This window comes from Colletotrichum graminicola (assembly GCF_000149035.1).
Source record: "Colletotrichum graminicola M1.001 genomic scaffold supercont1.1, whole genome shotgun sequence".
Taxonomy (NCBI): Eukaryota; Fungi; Ascomycota; class Sordariomycetes; order Glomerellales; family Glomerellaceae; genus Colletotrichum; species Colletotrichum graminicola.
In genome coordinates this window covers 604,423-622,759 of record NW_007361005.1, presented here as the reverse complement: position 1 = coordinate 622,759, position 18,337 = coordinate 604,423, and the positions used below count along the sequence as shown (strand labels likewise).

Sequence of the window (18,337 nt, the reverse complement as noted above, 5' to 3'; positions counted from 1 at the left end):
GATGTGTGAATAGCACTGTATGGCGAGGCACACGGGTGCCCCTAGAGGCCCTCGACGGGCAACTAGGGGACAGTTTGACCTTCTGGGAGGCTGGCAGATAGGTGACACGCGAGCGGCACATTTGGTTTGGCTGTGGATGTTATCCTAGAAGCCAGTTGCCCCAGGCGCCTTTTGTCCTCTACAGGAACGTCCCGGCGTTAAATACAACAACAACAACAACAACAACAACAACAACAACAAGTGGTCTGGCGGGGCCTCATGATCTCAGTCGTATCTGGGAGGATTCGATGTCAAACTCGGTGCCGAATCGGCCATAACTTCGGCTCATCAGTTCGAACGCCGGTACTTCAATTTTCTGTGTTTCTTTCCAAACGACTCTCTTTCACTCATTCCTCTTATATCCAATTGTTCCCTTTTATATGTTATCCTATTCTTTCCCAAGGAACATCTGGGCTCTGAAGCGGTCCACATCATGGTTCGGAATAAGACAGATTGATAACGCCTAGGAAGCGGCGGTAGAGAATGGACCTGGGCCGACCAATATAGATTATGAACCTGCTCCTTGGCTCTAAGTCTGTCTTCCGTTCCCGAGGAAAGTATATCTGGCCTTTGAGAGATAGCACCTTTCAACCGTTGAAGGCTTGCATCTCAGGATGCTTACAAGGGATCAAGATGCGGATGCTCCCGCCTTGGCGTTGTTTAACGGGTGCACTCAGAGGCTACAGGAATAGTTAGGGAGACATTACTTCCCAATGGCCCTCAATTTAGAAGACGCTACAGAGAGGTAGGAATGCCACTTACGGCTCCTGTCACAGTTGCCCCACCAAATTAGGCAGGGGGGTTTGCCATTTTCCACCAGTCTTTCATTCCATCTGTCACCGTTCCATCTCATATTACGGGCCGTCTGTCCATCCAACTTCCTCACGAGCGAAATGTTCTCACCAATCCACCGCGGCACTCTGGGAAATCTCAGCAGGCCTCGGCTGCCTGTCGCCTTCTCCAAACTCTTCAATGGCGTAATTGTGTCGCGTCGTTGGTCATCACGCTCATTTCCCGCAATCTTCATGCGCGGTGGCACCTCCAACGGCCTCGTCGTTCACAGACGCGACCTCCCTCCAGAAAATGAATGGCACAGAGTTTTGCCCGCTGCTATGGGCTCCCCGGACCCATATGGTCGACAATTAAACGGCATCGGTTCGGGCATATCATCGACATCCAAAATCGTTGTGCTGTCGCCCCCATCGCGGCCTGGTGTCGACGTGGACTACACCTTCGTGCAAGTCGGGATCAAGGATGGCAACCTCGACATGGCCGGGAACTGCGGCAATATGTCTTCAGCCGTAGGGCCGATAAGCCTGGACGAAGGTCTCATCATGGACCCGCCCATCGAAGAAGTCGATGGCCAGCAGTTTGCTACCGTACGTATCTTCAACACCAATACGTCCAAGGTTATCTCGGCGCGCTTCAGAGTCAGTGGAAGCCCGCCCAGGTACTCTCCCGACGGCGACTATGCCATGGATGGTGTACCCGGCACCAACTCGCCCATCACACTCAGCTTCCTGGACCCAGCCGGAGCCAAGACGGGCAAAGCACTTCCCACGGGAAATGCCTGCGATTGGCTGCTCCTCCCAGACGCGACTACCATACAGGCATCACTGGTAGACGTCAGTAACCCAGGCGTCTTTATACGCGCTGCAGACTTGGGCATCCCTCAACCGGAGGACCTGTCGCCACAAACAGTCGAAGCAGATGCCTCTCTGAAGATGAAGCTAGACGGAATCCGGGGCGCCGGCGCTTCTCTTATGGGGCTGAACCCCGACGTGGAGAGCATCCCCAAGATCGTGCTGCTCTTCTCCGATACCCGCTCGCCCGAAGTGGACATCCGCTGCCTGGCAATGTCCATGGGACAGGCGCACAAAGCTGTTCCACTGACGCTTGCGCTATGTCTCGGTGCTGCAAGTCAGCTTCCGGGCACCATTCCGGCCCAGCTCGCCGGGAATCGATCAAAGACCTCCATCGTCATCGGCCACCCAAGCGGCAAGGTAGACATCGGAACTACTTTCGATGACGGGAAGATCAGGTCGGCAGATCTCCACCGTACAGCACGAGTGCTGATGAAGGGAGACGTGTACTACTAGCTTCTCGACTGCCGTCGCGAAGAACATCGCGATACGTGTTTGGCACGACGAGATGCACGAAATACGAGTGTCGGTGGACGTCTGGCTTCACACCACCTTTCGGCGCGGTATATCTGATTAGCCCATGGACTATGAACATCACTGAGATACACCATGCTCTCCTCCGACTGCCTTCTCTCGGCTGTCACAATAGCGACAACCTGCCTTTTCTCCCGCAACCTGCCCAGCTCCAGGTCCTCGTCGCTGTGCGTCGAATGCATCTGGCTGAACTTCCCTCCACCAGCCCGCCCTTGGAGATTTTGACCCAAGCAGCCCGCACTGACCGATAGTCCGGAATGTTATGGGCTTTGTGTCGCCTTCTTGAGTGGGTTCCGTCGCTGCGCTGCGGAGCGAATAGAAGCGGCCGACGGTGGTGTCGAAGACTGTTTTCAGGAGCGGGCTGTTAGAGACGACGATGGCGAAACCGGGCTTTAGGGTTCAACAAAACGACATCTACCTGGTAGCAAGTCACGTCGGTGAAGTCCATGGCCAGGACGCTTCTTTAGATCAGACACGTTGGCCGGCTGGGAAGAGATTGTGATTGCTACAAGATCGCATTGACCTGGGCCCGATAGACAGCATTTTCTAGCAGATACTCTCCACTCTACGAGGTATTGGGGCGATACAGAGCCTTCAAAGCGCAATCCGCAGCGCTCTCAACCTCTTTATCCGGCGTGACGCTCTCTTATAATAACGCAGGACAAATGAGCCTCGATGGAACGCTGTCTGGATACATGAATACGGAACTGGCCCTGCACTAGTCAAACTAAGAGATGGCGAAGTAAGAAAAGGCCACTGGGAAGGGGATAATCATTGGGTCAGCGGGGATGCGGTCTCGAGAATTGTGACAACGTTGACCATAGACAAGGAATAGAGACATGCGGTATACAGTACGTTTCGCAGTTTAGTTTCTTCAATCCTACTGATCAGCGTGTTTCCTTGTTTTCGTTGGAAAAGCTTGATGCCTGCAAGCTCGCATGGGAACATGTGAGTTGCAAAGATAACAGAGAAGCAAATGTATCCTATCCAAAGAGAACACCAAAGACCCTCGTAACTACTGGAAAACCCACATCTCTATCTATGCAGAACCATCGTAGTCGTCAACATTCCTTAGACCAAGCTGCATATTGTGTCTCGATGACTTCTATGTCACGTCTTGGGTGGTTGAATGAAAGAGATTCGGTGAGAAGAGTGAAAAGTTGAGACCGTCGGAGTATGCTTGATAAGTGCTGGCAACAAACCAGCGGACTTCAGCGGAATTCCCCGCATGTGCAGCTGCAGGTGGCTCTGACTCTTCCAATCGCTTCCTTCACCTTGGCCCCCCAACAGCTCATATTACACTCCTTCTCCCCTGGAAGTTGACTTATATCCATCAGCAAGACTATTGAGAGCGTCTGTCATCCTAGAAAAAGCAAGAATATCGGAACCGAAAATCTCGGCTGCGGAAAGTCTTCATTCTCAGCGTCGTCGCCACAGTTTCGCACTTCACAACTCCGCCATCTATACCTACTCACCTCACAGCACAAACTAACTTAACACAAGAAGAAAGATGCCCGCCTCGTCGCCTCGTCTCTACTTCGCCTACGGCTCCAACCTCTCCCCGACCCAGATGTCCCTGCGCTGCCCGTCCTCCGTTCCCGTCGGCCTGGCCCACCTCGCTGGCCACACTTTCATCATCAACTCCCGCGGCTACGCCAACGTCGTCCGCACCGCCCCCGAGGACGATGCCCCCGCACCGCCCACGGACCCCGCCGGCCCCGGCGTCTACGGCGTCCTCTACACCCTTCCGCCTGCCGACGAGGCCACCCTCGACGTGTGCGAAGGCGTGCCCTACGCGTACCAAAAACACGACCTTTATGTGACAGTCGTCTCCACCGCCATCTCCACCGCGGCCGCGCCTCCTGCTTCCCCGCCCGCTGGTGACGCCGGCCCGCAACAGGGCGCAAGCATCACCGCCCTCGTCTACGTCGACGGCGAGAGGACCACGCGGTCGTTGCCAAGGGCCGAGTACGTGGGCCGCATGAACCGCGGCCTCGACGAGGCAGGCGAGCTCTTTGGCCTGCCGGCGGCGTACGTGGACCGCGTCGTCCGACCGTACATACCCGCCCAGGACTCGCCCATCGTGGGAGCCATTGCGGACCCCTTCCACGAGCGCGCTTGAGACAGGGGGAACCAAAGTCATCTCGCGATATCTCTTCCCCCCGGTGCCAGCCGCGGAGCCGGTAGGTTCCGAGGCATCCTCCAACCCGTGACGTTATGCAAAACAGTGTCTCCGTTCGCTACCGAGCATTTTTGGAAAAAAGCGAAGTAAAAAGAAGGCCCCCCCCCCTTTTCCGAAAGCCAAGGGTCTGTCTCCGTTTGTCGCTTGTCGACGATGCGACCGCAAAACGCATGAGAGGAAACGAGCCAAGCTAAAGGGGGAAACGGCCAAACATCTTGGCGTAGGAACCCAAAGTGGATCCCTTGGCGACGTTTCTTTCCCCCGACAAACTTTGGATCACACCCAATATTTCCCATCAGGGGTAGACCCCGTGATCCGTAGGCCGACACAGCAGCTGTAACCGGAACCGGACGCCCGGCTGGGACTGCCCTCATTTCCTCAGGACCAGTGAGGGGAAGGGAAGGAGAGGAGGAGGGCGGACGTGCTCAGACGAAAAGAGCCTGTACTACCTACTGGTGTTTGTGGGGCGCGCACGCGACGGACGCACAGAAGAAGCTAGATCGAACTACAGAATGCATCAAGGTTGGTCGAAGAATATTGAAACCGTGAACTTGTTTGGTGATGATGAAATGCTCTCTCAGAGAAGTCAATTCCCACCAAGATGAAGCCGGCTTCTAGGTATCTCTCGTCATGCTAGCTAGCTTCCGCTTGGAACGGTTCTTTCCTCCACCGAGCATTCCTCCGAAGGAACGAGTGCTGTACGTAAATATAAGATTACCATCGAGTCTTTGGAACCCCACAAACGCCATGCTCGATGCAATTCTGTCAGCCGTGTTCGACGTTCTCTCTTCCCCTACTCCCAATTCCCAAACGCCATCGCAATGCAATGCTGAAAACAAAGAGAGAGAGAAAATTACAAGATGAAAATAACCATGCTTTCCATCCATTAACTCCCCACAACGTCGGTTGGATGCCTTAGATAACGTAAAGAGAGAGACCGGCCGCAAAAGCGACGGAACCCGCAAGCAATGACGCCGCCAAAGGCGCCATTGAAGGTGCCCCGTTTTCCGAGCCTGATCCGCCCGACACTCCTCCTACTCCTCCTCCTCCTCCTCCTCCCCGCACGAGACCGGCGGTGGCAGCTACAGGGTTCGCAACGGCAACAGCGGACGGTACGGATCCTTTGCCCTTGCCGATCTCGAGGATGTTGGTGCTCGTGGCGTTGAATTCCGTCGGCGCCAGGGAGATTTCGTTGTTGTCGAGGTCGTAGACGACATAGGCGGAGCGCAGAAACGTGTCGCCGAGGACATTGGTGCCGTCGCCGGCGGGTGCAATGCCGAAGAGGCAGGCGTCCACACCGTTGGAGAATGAAGTACGCTTGCCTGTGATGGCAATGAGGTCGAGGACCAGCTCGTCCATGGGCACCGTGATGACGGCTCCCGAAAAGGAGAATGTCATGTTGGCGCCAGAGTTGGCAGTGTTGCAAGGGATGAAGGCGACGCCCTCTTCTTGCTGGTAAACGGCGCCAACCATGGAGTAAATGGTCGTTACCATGTCGTCGGGGAGATAGGTGAGGGAAGAGCCCGAATCGAGCAGCACCGCCAGAGCCATGTTGTCATCCAAAGTCTTTGAGCCAAGTGTCACCTTCGTCAACGTGATGAGGAACTCGGCAAAGGCACCGGACTGCTTTTGAATGGGCACCGTCTTCAGCTCGCCCTTGTAATGCTTCGTGTCGACTCCCCCAAAGAGAATGCTCCCCCTACTAGCATCCAGATCGTTCAGCCACAGGCTGAAGGCGTTTGATTGGATGAGCCCCTGGGCCACCATTTTCGCAGGGAGGTTGTCATAAGGTTCCATACCGGCGCGTCCCACCTGTACCTCGTTGGTCGTGTAGCCCACGCCTAGAATGGCCTGAGGTGAAGAGCTCGTATAGCCAACACCAAATTGGAAGTCGTTCAAGGTCGATCCGCCGATGGTGAACTTATCCGTTACATAGTCTCCTGTCGCTCCCGACCCGTCAACGTATGAAATGTTGAACCAACTTCCGACGTAGTTGTAAGTTGACGAATCGTTGGCTGAATAGGTGCCGGACACCGAACACGGCGAGCTCTGGCCTCTGCATAGACCCGAGCTGGCAGTGTTGACCCAGAGATCACTGCTCCCCGTGTCGATGTGTAGCCTCATGGGCTGTGCTGGTGTCCCGACGGAGCCATTGACAAAATACAATGTTTCCTCGAAGAAGTTAGTATGGGCTCTGGAGAGCTATGCGTAGCCGACTCACCAAGTTGCTCAGAGTGGCTTGTACAGAACCCCTCTTCCGCAGCATATCCTTTCTGTTGCGAGTGTATGGTATCGTTGCTCTGTGCAGATCCAAACCCACAACTTTTGGTGAACTGCCCTCACTCTTCCTGAGTACCAGCCCATCGACGGGCAGAAGCGAAGCCGCCAAGGCGAGCAATGTTGTTGACCTCATCATTTATTAGGGTAGTGTGAATAGTAGTAAGCTGCAGTGCATCAACTCTTTATCGGATACGATGTCTAGACCGGCCGGCTGCCAAGATAATGGTGCCGGGAGGTTCAAGATATAATAGAATGACTTGGTACTATGAGGTCATTGATGATTCAGGCGGGACAACGGACAGGAAAGACGACTAATCCAGTGTAGACCTCCGCGGTTCGGTATCGGCGGTTGGGGGTATCGGTAAACGGCACGGTGGTGGGGAGGGACTCGTCAGCCGTGATGGTGGCGAAGCATGCCATGTGCGTATGGAGACGGTTAGTGCGAGTGGTTGAGCTGGCACCGAACTAGTAAGCAGAAAAAGGCCGACTGGATAGAAATGCGTCGGGCGTGCGGTAGCGTGAGGAATCCCGGAGGCTCGGGGATTTTTAAGAAAGGCAGAACGGCGAGCTGACTATCAGGCGCAAGCAGATGTTGTACGGAAAGGCAGAGACGAAGCCAAAATACCAAGAGCGGATCGGATTGACGCAGGAAGATGAGATGCAGGCCTTCTATGTATCCAAAGTCAAAATTCCGACCCTCTATTCTTAGAATGGGGGACAGCGCGGGTCCATGGACAGGGTAGCAACTGACACAGCCAAGCGCTACAGCTTGTTCACCAGGTCTCATCCAGTCGCAGACCTGACGTCGTCGTCATGCTTGGCGGGGGGGGCATTAAGATGGGTTGACCGGAGGGAGGTTGATGACAGGGTCCGGGGCTATATGTGTTTGGACGAGACCGCTAGGTAGTGAGCGTGGTCTGCCTCAGCGAGCGGCTGCGGCCTGCACTGCACCTCAGAGGCACATGCAGCGGGAAGGCAAAAGAACCAGTAGTAAAAAATAGGGGCGTTGACGGACGGAGCAGCGAATAGGCGCAAGAAGACTGGGGCGAAGTGGAAGGCCGAGTCACTCCGTCCGGGACGACCCCAGGGGAAGCCTTGTCGAACGACAGGGTCGTCCAGCACACAGAGAGAGCCAGAGAGAAAGACAGAAAAAGATGGAAAGAGAGAAGAAGCCCCTGTTTCCCACGTCCCCCAAGTTGGAGCGTATGCGTTGCTGCGGTCGCTGGTCGTTTATAGGCCCTGACAGGGATACTGAAACAAGGACACGTCCCCATGCAGCTTCTTCAGACAACTATGGAACCAACGACGCTGCGCATCGCTCGCTCACCCGCCTGCTGCCTGCGCTACGAACCCAAGTCCGATGCGTCGCCAACCAGTCGGGAGGAGGACGAGTCCTCTCTGGATGACAAAGCCCAAGGTCAGCTTCAGCAGGGAAGAGGTGAACAAACGAGACGCATTCCGCATAATTGGCGACACTCGACACTTCATCAACACCACGACGAAAACGACGACGATGATCGACGGCGGCAAAGGCGACGATGCCGTCCCAGCCGCATCGTCGTCACCTCGATAGGCTGTGCAAGCACCGCACGCTTGCTTACTCGTGGATTGCGCAACGCGGCGAGGAATTGCCGTGGCGTGGCCGACAGAGCCGGCCCGCCCCACTCTGAAAGAACGACGGACTAGGTACCTAGGTCGTCGCTTGTGTTATGAGGAAGGGTTAGACAGAAGGACATGGAAAGAAGGGGAGAAGAAACTACAGGTACGTGCCGTGAGCTCTCGGTCCCCAGTCTTTTCAGTTTAGCTTCTTCATCCAAACAAACCCCCCGCACTCCCGCCCCGATGCTGCTTTCCGGACTACCGGGATGTGGCGTTCCGGGCCAAGAGACCAGTCCCGGTGTCAAAGGGAGGAGATGCAGTGGACGGAGGGGATGACGAAGCACTGTTCTTTTCAGGCTCCGGGTCCCTCATATTTCCGGCGACCGTTGTGCGTTCCAAACACAAGGGTTCGGAGAAGGCGCGGATGCGAAAATTAAGACTCGAAAAAAGGACCTCGTTAGCCCTGAAATATCGACAACCTGACACGACGCGATGGCGGTAGACTCGTATTGATACCACCTGCCACGGGCGCCCTCCTGACCCGCCTGGGTGCTTGGCAACAAGGCCTCGTCACGTGAGATTTGAATCGGCTACGCGGCCGGGTTAATATAAGCCCGCGCCCCATAGACACCGGATGAAGCTCTGCGGCCCGTTAACCCGCCGCAACCGTCAAGAACCAATCACCGCATCCATCAATGCCGTTCGCCGTTAGGTAGTCTTCCAACGAAAAACGTTCCTCCATAGAGCACCACATGGCCCTAAACGGTAAGGTGCGTGCGCAAAGGAACGCCGTCCGATGTCTGATTATCAAAAGATAAGATCGGGTCATAATCAACCCGTCCATGGAGTTCCCCCATTCTAAGAAGAAGCCGTAGCTGCTGCCACATGTAGCGGGCGCGCCAAGTCTTTTCGTGATTCGTAGGATTTCGTAGGAGCGACGCACCAAGACAAGAATCTAGTACGGACACGGTGGTTTGCATCTAGGCAACCGCCATAAGCATCGTGGCTCACCATGTGTAGTTGTAGGCCTCCCGCGGATCCTTCGAGACAGGTAAGTGTATCTAGGAGACGTGGAATCCCGGTGAGGCGTCACTGCGACACCGTCCACGAACCTCACCAGAGCGACCCTCACTCCGCGCTGTGACCTCCCCGATTCAGCCATCTTCACGTGCAGCCCGTCCGCACGTCATCCATCACCGAAATGGACGAACTCGTTTTCGCAAGCATGGACCGCTGGTGCGTAGTCCAACCCTCCACCCTATAAGACGACGCCCTGTCCAAGCTGACTTCCTTGTCCCTTCCAGCCCAAGCTATTCTGTAAGACAACCACCCCGTTCGCGAGAGGGAGGGGAGGGTCCTTGTTTGGATGGATGGATGGATGGATGGCCGTCCCAGGCTCGGAACGACGAGCAAAACTGACCCATCCGCTTAACGCAAAGTCTTTCTTCGGGGCGCTGGGCTGTGCGGCCGCCATCGTCTTCACCGTCTTTGGCGCCTCCTACGGCACCGCAAAATCCTCGGCCGCCATCTTCGCCGCCGGCGTACTCCGCCCGGAGCGCCTGATGCAGAACACGCTCTGCCCGATCATGGCTCAGATCCTCTCCATTTACGGCCTCGTCGCCGCCGTCATCATTGCCAATGACCTCGACGAGAAGCAGGCCCTGCACACGAGCTTCCTCCAGCTCGGCGCCGGCATCAGCGTCGGTCTGTGCGGGCTCGCGGCCGGGTTCGCCATCGGCATTGTCGGCGATGCGGGAGGTGAGCGCGGTGGCAGTCTGACTTCGTATCGTGATTTGCTAACGCTTCTGTTTTTGTTCTTGTGCGGCAATAGTGAGAGCCACCAACCAGCAGCCCCGCTTGTACGTCGGCATGGTCCTGATCCTCATCTTCGCCGAGGTTCTGGGCCTCTACGGACTTGTCGTCGCCGTACTCTTGCAATCAAAGTCCACGGACAGCGTTACCGAATGTAAGTTTTGAGGGATACGATACCATATGCAGGACGCAGTTCCGTGGCCAGAAACAGACTCTGTGCTGCCGCCAAATGTTGTCCGAATACTGATCGAGTGGGTTGCAAAATGTATACGACGGGTCCTTTGCTTCGTTGGTTCTTCATGCGACACATCCGGTCTCGCGTATCGCAAAGCACTTTGCTTTGTGATCTGTCCATTAATTATACTTTTACACCGGCTGGATGAGCCTCCTCGCTAGATCACCAGGCCAACAATACCCGATAATAGAAGAACATGTGCTTATGAGCCCTTGAACTCTTTTCCCCTCTTCTTCCCCTCACTCTTCTTTTTGTTTACATCTCTGCCTGCGGAAAGACAGCGCAAGATAAAAAAAGAACAAAGGGAGGCGGGGAAGCGAGGTCTTGTAGGAGCTTGGGGCGGTGGGAGACCCGAGGTTTCCTACACCCTGGGCAGTAGCACTCTCACATACTTTTGGGATCTGGCGGGCGTGTGTCATGATCCGGCGGCCCTCATTCATCCATGCCTCGGCAAGCAGTCCGCCGTGTAACAAGCCAAGCTACCAAGACCATCGGGGGGCCGCGATCCACCAAAGACCATGTCGATATAGTTCCACCTTGATGCCCCGAGTGGGAGGGGCACAATCCCGCAGACAACTGCCACCGTCACATCGCCCAAGCCAAAACGGACAGCATCACAAACAGGCTCGACTACGCGTCATGATAAGCTTCCCGCAAAGATACACCCTTCATATGCAAGAGGGTCTTTTTTCATATACACATTGTAAATCATATAGACATGAAAAATATCGTACACCCCCCCTCCCCCTCCAATCCTTTCCATCATACACATACGCACACACACACAGCCGCGCGCACGTCCGCACTTGAATACCCAGATGCCCAACACCACTTCAGGGAGGCACCCACCCCAACTCTTCAATCGGCCATTGTATCCAAAGCCGGTGATCCTGGTCCAGTAGCGACCATGCCCGGCTGATCAGGTGCGTCGCCCACCCCTGCAACCACCACTCGTTCTCCAGCCTCTTGAGCAGTATACAAAAGTGCGAAAAGATGGCGACGGCCTCCTGTGTCGCCCCCGGCACTTTGAGCAGCGGCAAGAAGTCCTCCGCCATGTGGTACTTCCACAGGAAAGCGTCCGTGATGTCCATCCCCCGCCCGCCGTCCCACAGGAACACGGACAGTGTCCGCCGCAGCTCGTCGATGGCACGGTTGTAGATCGGCAGCAGGACCGGGTCGGCACACGTCTTGTTCACGAGCCGCTGCAGGTCTACCAGCAGTTCCGACTCGGCCCTAGACTCTTCGCGCGAGTGGAGGAAGCGCTCGTGACCGTGGTTGAACATGGGCAACAGGGCGCCGGTGTAGGCTTGCGGTTGGAGCAGCTTGAGAAGGGACTGCGTGCCCCGGAGCAGGAAAATCCAGTCTGGGAAGGAAGACTCGCCCATGATGAGGGAGTCGGATGATTTGCGCGGACATGCGAGGGCTGCCCTGGTGGGTTAGTCTCATGAAGTCACCATCATCCTCCACCGCCGTGGCTTCACCCCTCGATCTCGAGGAGCGTGTACAGATGGATGGATGAGAGGGGAGGAGAAGTATAGAGAAGAGGATGACGACGAGAAGAACATGGGGGCAGGGCTAAAGGGCAACTTACCAAAAAAGATGGTCAAGACGGAAAACAAGTACAGCTTTTCGCAATTCTCCCCATCCAACGCCCCCATCAGCCCCATGGCCGTCCGGCTCGCCATCTGATGGTACGTCAACGCGCGGCTGATGAAGAAATCCCTCTTCTCTGGCCGGTTGTGCGCCAGGTGCAGCGCCGACACGCTCAGCAGCGCGCGCATCACGTAGTCGCACTCGAGCGCCAGCTTCACGACGGGCACCTTCCACATCTGCCGCACCACAGGGTCCGTCGAGAGCGTGTTAAAGGCGAACGTCGTGAAGTTGTGCATGAGCTCTAGGTCGATCAAGTTCAGCGAGAGGTCGCTCATGCCCCCGCCGGCGCCGGCGCCGCCCCCGCCGAGGCCATCGCCGAAGCCGTGGCCGTTGTCGGCGCCTCCGGAGGAGATGATGCTGTCCGGCGATCGCGGGATCGACGACGACGACGAGTGGCGTTGCGACTGGAGAAAGTCGCAGGGAACTGCGTGCTTGATGCAATTCCGACAGGAGGGCTTATGTTCGTCGCACTGGCAGTCGTCTTAGTTTGGGCGGTGTATAGTATAGTAGCTATTATGGGGGCAACACGTATAAGGAGGGGCTGGGCGTGGATGGGCACTGTGTGTGTGTGTGCGTGGTCCAATGCGGTAACAAGATTGGTATTCAGATGTCAGGTGACACGAGTAGAGGGAAAGGAGCGCTACGTTCACTCGACACTCACTGGCAGGTCTTATACAAGCCCATATCAAACCAACCACCCGCGAACTCATCGCAAAAGACAAAACCGCGCCCAGGAACAGCAAACAGCAAACAGCAAACAGCAAACAGAAAATAGAAAATAGAAAAAGAAAAAGAAAAAACACAATAACAGAAAAGGAAACAAAAAGACTTGTCTTACCTTGATCTTCCGGTTTTTACACGTCCTGCAGCCTGTCCTTGATTTAGGGTGAGACCGTCGTGAGACAACAGCCGCCCCGGCGGCGGCAATCGCAGCGCCCGGTGTGCCCACACCCCGGCCCGCCGTCGCCGCGGCGGGCGTGATCGTCGACGGGGAAGCCGCCGAAGAGGCCGAGATCGACCCTTGAGGCACTGCGACACTGAGGGTCGCACCGGCGCTGGGCGTCGTCGCCGTAGCCGTTGGAGTCGACCCCGGTGCGGAGGACGAGCCGCCGGACCCATCCATTGGGCTGTCCATACCGGGTGGGCTCATCAGAGGGTCCCCCGACGCAAGGGCGCCGTAAATTGACGTAAATCCCGAGCCTAGAGGAACGGCCCTGCAAAATAACCTTGGTAAACTAAGAGCCTTGTACGTTCGGTTGAATGTAATTGAGCGCACTTGGAGGGCGTAAGGGCACACAGTAATCGGGACCCGCGGGGGGTTGTGCAGGAAGGAAATGATACGAGGGATGTGGTTGGCGGCGTCCTCGTTTTTCTCGGATGCAAAGCGCGACGGAGACCCGAATACGAGAACGACGGGTTCGGATACTGAAATCGAGGGGAAAACCACTTGTGTTGCTGACGGCCGTGCGGGCCGAGTCTCTGCCGCAACGCAGAAGGTGGCGGTATCCACTCTCGTCAAGGTAGCTTAAATGCACAAGGTGCGACAAGCCAACACCCGCCACCTAGTTGGTTATAGTGCGACCAGGACCCGGGAAGATATACATAGAGAAACGAAGTATATATGTATGAGCTCACCCCCACACTCGCAAGACGAGCGATAACCTTCAAGGCTTCGATGGAAGTTCATCTGAGTTCGTCCGACTTCATCTTATAAGGTCCTTATCCTCGTGAATCCTTTTCATTGATACTCGTCTATCAGCGCTGTCTGGCTCTCCTCCAACTTATGCTTCTGGTGAGACTTAGGCCAGCACCCTCGTCTCCCTGTCCCCATGAGAAAACAACACCCATCCCTGCCTTTTCCATCTGCTCCATGTGAACCATGGACATGTCACAGGCGATTCATTCCCTCTATATTACCAGTCTCTCCTTTCAGTGACTAAACAAGTATGCAATGTGACTGAGACGATTTGCAAAAACCAAGAGAGAGAAAACAACAACAGAATACCCATGCCGCCGTGGTGATGGAATGAAGGCAGCATTTCTCGTTCCGCATGAGTCAGAAGGGTGTGTCAAGAATATCCGCATTGATCAAAATGAAAAGTTTTCCCCCCTTTCATGAGTACGTCGTGTGTGAGTCGGTGGTGATGTGTCGAAGGTTCGTGCGAGGTCGAATGGGACAGTTCTTCCACTTTTGCGTCGGTCGGGAAGTGGAACGCGGCGCCACCGCCTTGGTACAGAAAGTCACAGGCCGTCAGAGGCAGCTGCTACCCCTACGCTGATCGCTGCGCTACAATGCTTCTGCGCTCGCCAATCTATTTGGCATGCTTCTTGAAGGCAAGTAGCTCCGCCAGACTACCCAGCGGGCATCCGTGCTTCAGGAAGTCGTGCTGAAGAAGTTCATCGGCGGATGCTCTGCTCTTGACATCAACGCACAAGCAAACCGACAGGAAGGCCTTGAGCTCCTTGCTCAGCTTTTCGGGCTTCTTGAGGCGTGGTGTACCGTTGGTGGCGATCAGGTACAGAGCCTTGAGAGGCTCCTCGTTCAGGTAGGGCGGCTCGGACTCGATCATCTCAATAGCCATGATACCCAATGACCAGATATCGACCTTGGGGCCATACTCCTTCTGCTTGACAACCTCGGGCGCCATCCAGTAGGGAGTTCCGACCATCGTCGCGCGCTTCGACTTGGACTCGGTGAGCTTGGCGCAGAAACCGAAATCGGCTGAGCAAGGTCAGTAGCTGCATATCAAATCTGTCTCACGATGCACTCACTAATCTTGACGTTTCCTCGGGCGTCCAGCAGCACGTTGTCACTCTTGATGTCACGGTGAATGATGTTCTGGGAGTGGAGATGTTGCAGACCACTGCAGGTCTGTATGAGGTCAGTATCATCGCGGTGTTACGGCGGGACAAGCCTCTTACCTCCAAGCAGATTGTGGAGATCTGCTCCTCGGTGATGCTAGGGTTGTTGTCGATAACGTCCGTCAGGGCACCGCCCTCCATGTACTCCATGACAACCCATAGTTCGGCATTGTTGTTGCGCAAAAATGCATCCAGGAAGTTGACAATGTTGCGATGCCTGCTGTCCTTCATGACCATGATCTCGTTCACAATCAACTCCTTTCTGGGCTGGTGTGCAAGATCCATCTGCTTGATAGCAACCTGGGCCTTGATGCCCTGGGCACGCAAAACGTCACGGGCAATGGGCGAGACAGCGCCCTCTTTGACCTTGGCAACGTAAACGGAACCCGAAGCACCTTGTCCAATCTTCTTTTGCTTGGAGTAAGAAAGATTCGGGTCGTCCTTGGAAACGGCTTCCTTGAGCTTGGCCATGACTTCGCTCTCGGACATGGTAGACATGCGCACATCCTGCTTGCGGTCTTGGGCAGGCGGCTTGGCAGTAAGTGCTGCTTCCGCAGCCTTGACGGCATCGGTTTGCGGCACGGGCTGGGCCTTTGACACATTCAAGGGCTTTACAGGAGCGGGTAAGCGAGATGGCGGCGCGGCCTGCGCTTGAGGCTGTCTGGGCTGCTGGGGGCTGCCGTTGGGGTAGCGCTGCTGCTGGCTGGACGATTGGTCCGGACGAGGCGCCCGCTGAGCTTGGTTAGGGTCCCGCATAGAGCTGGAGCTCTGCTGTGAGGCCATGGGGGGGCGATTGGAAGTACCGGCGGTCGGCGGTGAGGGTGCGGGGCGCTGCGCCCGGAGTCCGTTGGCCTGTTGCTGTTGTGACGGCTTGGGCGCCGGGGGGGCTGCTCTTGAGGGATTGTATCTGTCTGTCGGGGGGATGGACGAGCCGCCGCCGAAGCCGCCGATCTCTTGTTGAGCCATGGGCGTCTTTGTCTTGGGGATGGACGCGTTGAAGGCTTCCAAATCCCGACGGTTCTGTTCCTCAATCTCCCTCTCGCGGATGCGCTGTGCCTCCAGCTGCTTCAAGCGCTGCTCTTCGCGAGGATCCGCCTGGTAGTTGCTGGCCATGCCCTGCATCTGGAGACGTTGCTGCTGCTGCTGCTCCGTGGGCGATGGCCGCCGTTGCTGCCCCTGCGACGAGGGCTGCGTGTTGTAGCTGGGTTGACGCTGAGCCTGCGACGGCGGCATGGGCCTTGGAGGCGCGACTGAGGAGCCGCCACCGCCATAGCCGAGCTGCTTGTTCTGCTGGCTACTGGCAGGAGGTGTAGGCGTAAGGCTGGAGTATTGTTGGGGGTTCTCCGCCCGCTTGGTCAGATCGGAGTAGAAGTCAAGGACCTCGAAGACGGCCTGAGGGTTGCGCTCGTAGTCCTCCTTTGTGATGGCGGATGAGTTGAGGAGCTTCGACCATTCGGGCGGCAGCCCGACAAACTCGCCAGTCTGGGGGTCGAAACCGACGTGGACGGCGTGGGAGAAGTTTGTGGGGTTGCTGACACCGCCCATTCCAGGACAGGCGCCGTAGATGAGATCGATCCATTCGTACAAGTCGTCATCGCTCTTGACGCGAATTTGTAGCGTTTTGGTTTGGCCGTCGTCTTCGCCCGGACTGTTGGATGATCCGTTAGGGTTTCTCTTAATCTCGAAGATGGTGCCGGCGGCCTCGACTCGGCCAACGTTAACGACATCCTTCAGGTAGAGGGTGTACGTGACTTTGCCGCCCTCGGTCTTGTGGAAATCAAGCGATTCTTTTCGCAGGATAAGGTATTTCTGCTTCCACGGATTGATGAAGTTCTTGGACTCCTTCACAGAGGCCCACCCTTCCTTCTTGACGGCGACACCTCCCATGCCATCGTTCTGGCCGGATTGCTGGCGGGCGATAGGGAGCGAGATTGTGGAACCGGTGTAGGTCGAGGTCGCCGTGCTCCTGATGGGGGAAATGGCCATGTTGGCCATGTTGCCAGGAAGACTGTTATTTGGCGTAAGGGCGAGACGAGGTCGATCGGCTGGGGGTCGTGGCGCCGGGCCTGGGTTCATGAACTGGCCAGACGAATACACACTGCGTTCGTTAGCCATGATTGCTGCGCAGCGTGGGCGGCAACGGCAGACGAGATCTGCATGCGACGAAGAAATGAACGGGATCGGGGGTGGCAGTCAAAAGAAGGACGGTGTGGAAGCGAGATGGGCGACGCCGGCCGAATGATGGTGGTTACGGGGGAAAAGGGGGGGGGGGGGGGACCTTTCAGGAAACGAGCCGCGGGATGGAGGTGAATGAATTAGGTATGTGGAATGGAGAGGACAGCGCAACTAGGAGACTGTTGGTGGTTGACAGCCTGTGAAGTGCGCGCGCCACGGCAGATCGAGACGAAATTAACCCCACTTTTAGCCTCACTGAAGGAACTTGACACTCCTGTTCACTTGGGGAGGGGGGCTGTTGGGCGCTGATGCTGACAGTTGCCGTCCCGCCGCCGCAGTTGCTATCGCTACTGCCGCTGCCGCTGCCGTTGCCGCGTCTACGTTTGCGTTTGCGTACCCCAAGTTGCCTGCAACGAAGCTGATTGCGGGCGGGAAAGTGGAGGAGGGGAGGGGAAAGGGAAGGGAAGGGAAGAGATGGGACGGGCAGATGGGTATGAGGGTACTGAGCGGGAGGGGTTATAAGAACACACGTACATGATTACATTCGATACGAGGCAAGAGTCGCGAATATTGATAATGGAGGAAGGAAAAAGAGATTCAATGGGAGAAGAGTGAGGTGAAGATGCCTACCAATTCTGCGTCGCCATTTCCCTCACTCAGTCTCTCGCCCAGGGTCAGACACAGGAGGAGACAAGAGGGGGGTACAGTTTTAATAAGAGAGGCGTGTGTTTTCTGTGGCTGTCCTCGGATGTGAAGCCCCGGGGCAATGGCTTAATGTATGGAACACGCGATGTTTCGTAGCTTTTGGGCGGCACACTATACTCGTGCCTCCTGGGGATCCGCCACCTAAGGACGTGGAGTGTTGCTGCAGTCGCTGCTGCTGGCCGCTAACGCTAAGTACCGAGTGGGCTGCTTGCAGGTTTGGGTTGCTTGGGTTGCTTGGGTCGTGGTATCTTTATGAGTCGGGGATGAACAAGGGGGGCATGCCAGTGGTCAAGGAGGTAGGTGCAGAAGGGCCCCGGGCAAGCTTCCAGAAGGGTTGTCGACTGCCGTGGCCCGAAACAACAAAGATGGAGATATGCTGCTCGTCGTGAACGCTGCCGATGGTGGTTTGCGAAGGGTATAGGAGAAAGGAAGAGAAGGAAGAGGAGGAGGGGGTGGGAGAGAGCTCGAAAGAGGGGAAAAGAGAGAGAGAGGGGGGGTTTCGAGGACGAAAGTCGATCAGCGTACACCGTCGTTGGGGTAGGCGGATTTCTGTTGCTGGTCGAGGCCAGGAGACGGGGGACTAGGACTGTGACTGGGCGGCGACACGCCCTGGACGCT

General features: G+C 56.2%; 6 protein-coding genes across 6 annotated transcripts; 3 read left to right on the top strand and 3 right to left on the bottom strand.

Annotated features, from left to right (window-relative positions):
* Positions 1–1,064: 1,064 nt before the first annotated feature.
* On the top strand, positions 1,065–2,138 carry GLRG_00165 (uncharacterized protein; the record flags this gene model as incomplete). Its single annotated transcript, XM_008090850.1, has 1 exon — positions 1,065–2,138. One exon carries the CDS (start codon positions 1,065–1,067, stop codon positions 2,136–2,138), a length of 1,074 nt encoding a protein of 357 aa, XP_008089041.1.
* A 1,588-nt stretch (positions 2,139–3,726) lies between these two features.
* Positions 3,727–4,338, top strand: GLRG_00164 (AIG2-like family protein; the record flags this gene model as incomplete). The annotated part of the gene is made up of 1 exon (XM_008090849.1): positions 3,727–4,338. One exon carries the CDS (start codon positions 3,727–3,729, stop codon positions 4,336–4,338), a length of 612 nt encoding a protein of 203 aa, XP_008089040.1.
* A 975-nt stretch (positions 4,339–5,313) lies between these two features.
* On the bottom strand, positions 5,314–6,811 carry GLRG_00163 (eukaryotic aspartyl protease; the record flags this gene model as incomplete). The annotated part of the gene is made up of 2 exons (XM_008090848.1): positions 5,314–6,570; positions 6,620–6,811. 2 exons carry the CDS (start codon positions 6,809–6,811, stop codon positions 5,314–5,316), a joined length of 1,449 nt encoding a protein of 482 aa, XP_008089039.1.
* Positions 6,812–9,478: 2,667 nt separating this feature from the next.
* GLRG_00162 (V-type ATPase) lies at positions 9,479–10,254 on the top strand (the record flags this gene model as incomplete). The annotated part of the gene is made up of 4 exons (XM_008090847.1): positions 9,479–9,513; positions 9,582–9,594; positions 9,717–10,035; positions 10,109–10,254. The coding sequence occupies 4 exons, from the start codon at positions 9,479–9,481 to the stop codon at positions 10,252–10,254; spliced, it is 513 nt and encodes a 170-aa protein (XP_008089038.1).
* Positions 10,255–11,157: 903 nt separating this feature from the next.
* GLRG_00161 (uncharacterized protein) lies at positions 11,158–13,100 on the bottom strand (the record flags this gene model as incomplete). The annotated part of the gene is made up of 3 exons (XM_008090846.1): positions 11,158–11,747; positions 11,916–12,447; positions 12,816–13,100. 3 exons carry the CDS (start codon positions 13,098–13,100, stop codon positions 11,158–11,160), a joined length of 1,407 nt encoding a protein of 468 aa, XP_008089037.1.
* Positions 13,101–14,289: 1,189 nt separating this feature from the next.
* GLRG_00160 (uncharacterized protein) lies at positions 14,290–16,954 on the bottom strand (the record flags this gene model as incomplete). Its single annotated transcript, XM_008090845.1, has 3 exons — positions 14,290–14,699; positions 14,750–14,849; positions 14,900–16,954. 3 exons carry the CDS (start codon positions 16,952–16,954, stop codon positions 14,290–14,292), a joined length of 2,565 nt encoding a protein of 854 aa, XP_008089036.1.
* Positions 16,955–18,337: the final 1,383 nt, after the last annotated feature.